The sequence below is a fragment of the Dipodomys ordii genome, unplaced genomic scaffold (genome assembly GCF_000151885.1).
Source record: "Dipodomys ordii isolate 6190 unplaced genomic scaffold, Dord_2.0 Scaffold8, whole genome shotgun sequence".
NCBI lineage: Eukaryota > Metazoa > Chordata > Mammalia > Rodentia > Heteromyidae > Dipodomys > Dipodomys ordii.
This window is the reverse complement of record NW_012267224.1, coordinates 18,422,047-18,425,631: the sequence shown is the minus strand read 5'-3', so window position 1 is coordinate 18,425,631 and position 3,585 is coordinate 18,422,047. Positions and strand designations below refer to the sequence as shown.

At 40.2% G+C, this 3,585-nt stretch overlaps 1 protein-coding gene across 1 annotated transcript in view; it reads right to left on the bottom strand.

The window, feature by feature from the left end:
• Wdr19 (WD repeat domain 19) overlaps window positions 1-3,247 on the bottom strand; it is a 52,328-nt gene extending 49,081 nt beyond the window's left edge. The window contains exons 1-3 of the mRNA XM_013008903.1: window positions 3,099-3,247; window positions 897-1,012; window positions 316-371 (exon numbers count right to left, since the gene is read on the bottom strand). Coding sequence (XP_012864357.1) covers window positions 316-371; window positions 897-1,012; window positions 3,099-3,247 — 321 coding nt within the window. The remainder of the gene's footprint in view (window positions 1-315; window positions 372-896; window positions 1,013-3,098) is intronic.
• Between the last annotated feature and the right edge of the window lie 338 nt (window positions 3,248-3,585).

Below are 3,585 nucleotides of genomic sequence, written 5' to 3'. Positions count from 1 at the left end.
TGGACGCTGTCCCTCAGCTCTTCAGCTCAAGGCTAGCGCTCTACCACTTGAGCCACAGCGCCACTTCCGGCTTTTTTCTTTTTTGCTTATGTGGTACTGAGGAATCGAACCCAGGGCCTCATGCATGAAAGGCAAGTGCTCTACCACTGAGCCACCTTCCCAGCCCTAAACCAAAAATTGAAATAAATATTAAAGAGATATATACACGTGGAAATAATTGAGCCAATGAGCGTTCTTAATGGAGCAGCCCTCTCAGATTTTCTGAGGTGTCATCATGGTTTCACACTTCTGTCTTTCCTGGTCATCTTCATGTACCCTCCCAGTCTTCGAGGTATTCAGAGGGCAGGTGCCAAGTGACCATATCTGGAGATCTGGAGGAACCAAAGAACCTAACACCAGGTCAAACAAGAAATCAAAGCAAGGAAGTGGCGCTGTGGCTCAAGTGGTAGAGCGCTAGCCTTGAGCTGAAGAGCTGAGGGACAGCGCCAAGGCCCAGAGTTCAGGCCCCATGACCGACAAAAAAAAAAAAAAGAAATCAAAGCAAACACCGTCTGGTCATGAACCTAGAGACAAAAACCTATAGACCTATAGGCCAACACCTAGATCGAACTGCTATTTGGACAGAATGAGGGATTCGAATTAGGAATCTGCATGTGCTCCATTCAAAGAGCTACCAAAGGCTCTTATCTATCTACCATAGGGGACAAAATGAATATGTGTTACTGGGAAATTTCCAGTAAGCAGAAGTGATCTTCCCGTTTAGCTGTGTAAGGCTGGGCAAGGGATGGTGTTCATGCCGAGACAGATCTGCTGCAGCACCAGCGGATCCAAGGCCACAAATTTAATGTGAGCTAAAGCATCTCAAATATTTAGCAGTGTTTCCAGCTGTCACGTACCAAGGACAGGAATCTTTCGAGATGTCTGATGATTATAAATAAGCAAATTTCCTTTCATAGTTCCAACAGCCAGGAAACTTCCAACTTTTGACCAAACAAGGAAAGACATTTCATCCCTGTGATGTTGAGATATAAATGATTTCGATTATTTGACTAACATTATTTGACAAGTAACAATATGACCTCAAAATAATCCTTTTTTAAAAAAAAGTACTTCATGAATAAATTTAATCTCTACTCAAGAACAAAATTACAACATAACTTCCAAATATTAAGTGCTAAACAAATTTTGGAGATGCTTTAAGATGACAATATCTACTAGACTCAAAGAACAAATATATAATATAGACTTTAACTCGGTAATGATGAAATCTTAAATGTCAGGATGACTCATGATATTAATTTGTCTACTTAGTGATGTTTTAAATTGTGGTAAAACACACACACACACACACACACACACACACACACACACACACACACACCTTACTAGATGGTGAAACTCCATGCTTTATTTAAGTTCCCAAGATTCTGTCTCACTAAGTGGCTGGGCACCGTGACACATACCTATGATCCCAGCTGTAGGGAAAGCACAATGGCTGCATGTTCTGGCATGTGCTTGTCACCTTCAACAACATGGGGGAAACACAAGTAGAAAGACAACATGCTTTGAAAATTACAAGGGGCTGGAGGTGTTGCTCAGAGGGTGGAGTACCTGTAAGAGCTTTCTGAAAAGTGTTTATGTAAACCCAAAGTGTGTAAAGGCTGAAGAAAAAAATGAACATTCTAAGACTGAGAAAGACTTTACACTGGGAAGATAGTTCCTGCAACTCTACTCCACCGCTCCTGAGCCATCTGGAGTCAGGGTCTCTATGCAAAGGTCATTTTTGGCTCGGTTCTTCCTGGCCATCTATCTTTCTCTGGGTTCTGTTATTATTCTTTACTAAATAAATAAACTGGAGGCGTACATCTGAACAGAGTGTGTATGTCATTGCATGCTGTTCACCTGTGGCCCCATGACACCACGAAGCAGATATCATTTCTATACTCATTTCGAACAGGCGAGGCTTAGTGAAAATCTGAGTAACTTACCTAAGGCTTCAATGGCAGTTTTAGTTGTAACAGTATTGTTTTTCCATATGTGAAATCTTTTTCTCTTTTAGTGGGGATCTGTAATTTATGCCATCTGACCAGTACTTCTTGAGAAATGTCAATCCCAATCCTACCCTCCTCATGCTTTGTCTACTTAACTGAGAGACTTCGGAAGAGGGAAGGGCCTGGCTCCTTTTTGTGAAGAATAAGCTGAGTCTACAGCTGCTGGTGAGAATGTGACTTCGAATAAAGTCAGTACAGAAAAAAGAAGGGCTGGGCCATGAGACTTCACTGTATCATTGGACCTCCAGACCCAAAGATCCCCACAGCCAATCACTTCTTTATACTTCCCCAGAGACAATTTGTCTCGTCTTTGCCATTTTTAGTGTAATCTCCTGAAAGCAACTAACCTAACCTTCCCTTCCTTCTCTTCCCCCTTTCCCCTTCCTCCTTCCCTCCTTTCTTCTTCTCCCTTCCCTTCCCTTCCTATACTGTTTTTTTTTTTTTTTTTGCTCAAGGCTCCTGCTCTATCACTTGAGTCATATCTCCCCTATGCTTTTTTTCTGGTTAATTGGAGACAAGATTGTCTCAGATTTGTATGCCTGAGCTGGCTTTGAACCTTCATCCTCAGCTCTCAGCCACCTGAGTAGGATTACAGGGATTAGCCACCGGTGCCCAGCCAGAAGCTATTTCTATTTCTTGGTTATAATAGCTTTATTCTAATTAACGGAATAAAATCAGAAGGATAATACATAAATAATATATAGTATCTACAATAATATATTATGTATAATCAACATAAACTATTAATAAAATAAGCTTTTGCTTTTAGAAGAAAATAACTCAAGGTATCTTTAAAGTCAAAATAGCAGGAACTGTCAGCATCAGGCCTACAAATAGTCATAAGTGAAGATTTAAAAATAAAACAACTAAAAAAACCAGTTGGGAAAGGCTAATTTCCACTTTATGCTGTATACTGTATGCATGTGTTAAGTATCACTTTGTACCCCATTAATATATACAATTACTAATGTTAACCCCAAAACATAAGATAAATAAAAAAAAATAAAGTGTGGAGACCACCACTTGAACAGCCAGAAAAACTCTCACCTCATGCCGCTGTCTAGTTGGCTGGTCTTGTTTGTGTTGGCATCCCATAGATAAATGCAATTAGATTTCTCAGCAATTACTGCTAGGATGTCTCCATCTTTATCCCAGTCCATAGACACACAGTTGCTTTTAAAAAGACAGCCAGACATTACTACATAGTTTTCTTAAAGTAACAGAAAGGAAACTCACATACCTATTTAAGACTTTTGTCCACAGCAGGACCATTTGCTGTATTTTGAAAAGCTCATTAACATTAAATGAGAAATTCAACCTTCACTGCTTATTTTAATTTCTTTTGTGTGTGTGTGTGCTTTTGAGGCAGTGGAACAATTTTTTTTTTTAATTTTTTTTTGTCAGTTGTGGGGCCTGAACTCTGGGCCTGGGTGCTGTCCTTCAGCTCTTCAGCTTAAGGCTAGCACTCTACCACTTGAGCCACAGCACCACTTCTGGCTTTTTCTTCTTATGTGGTGCTGAGGAATCAAACCCA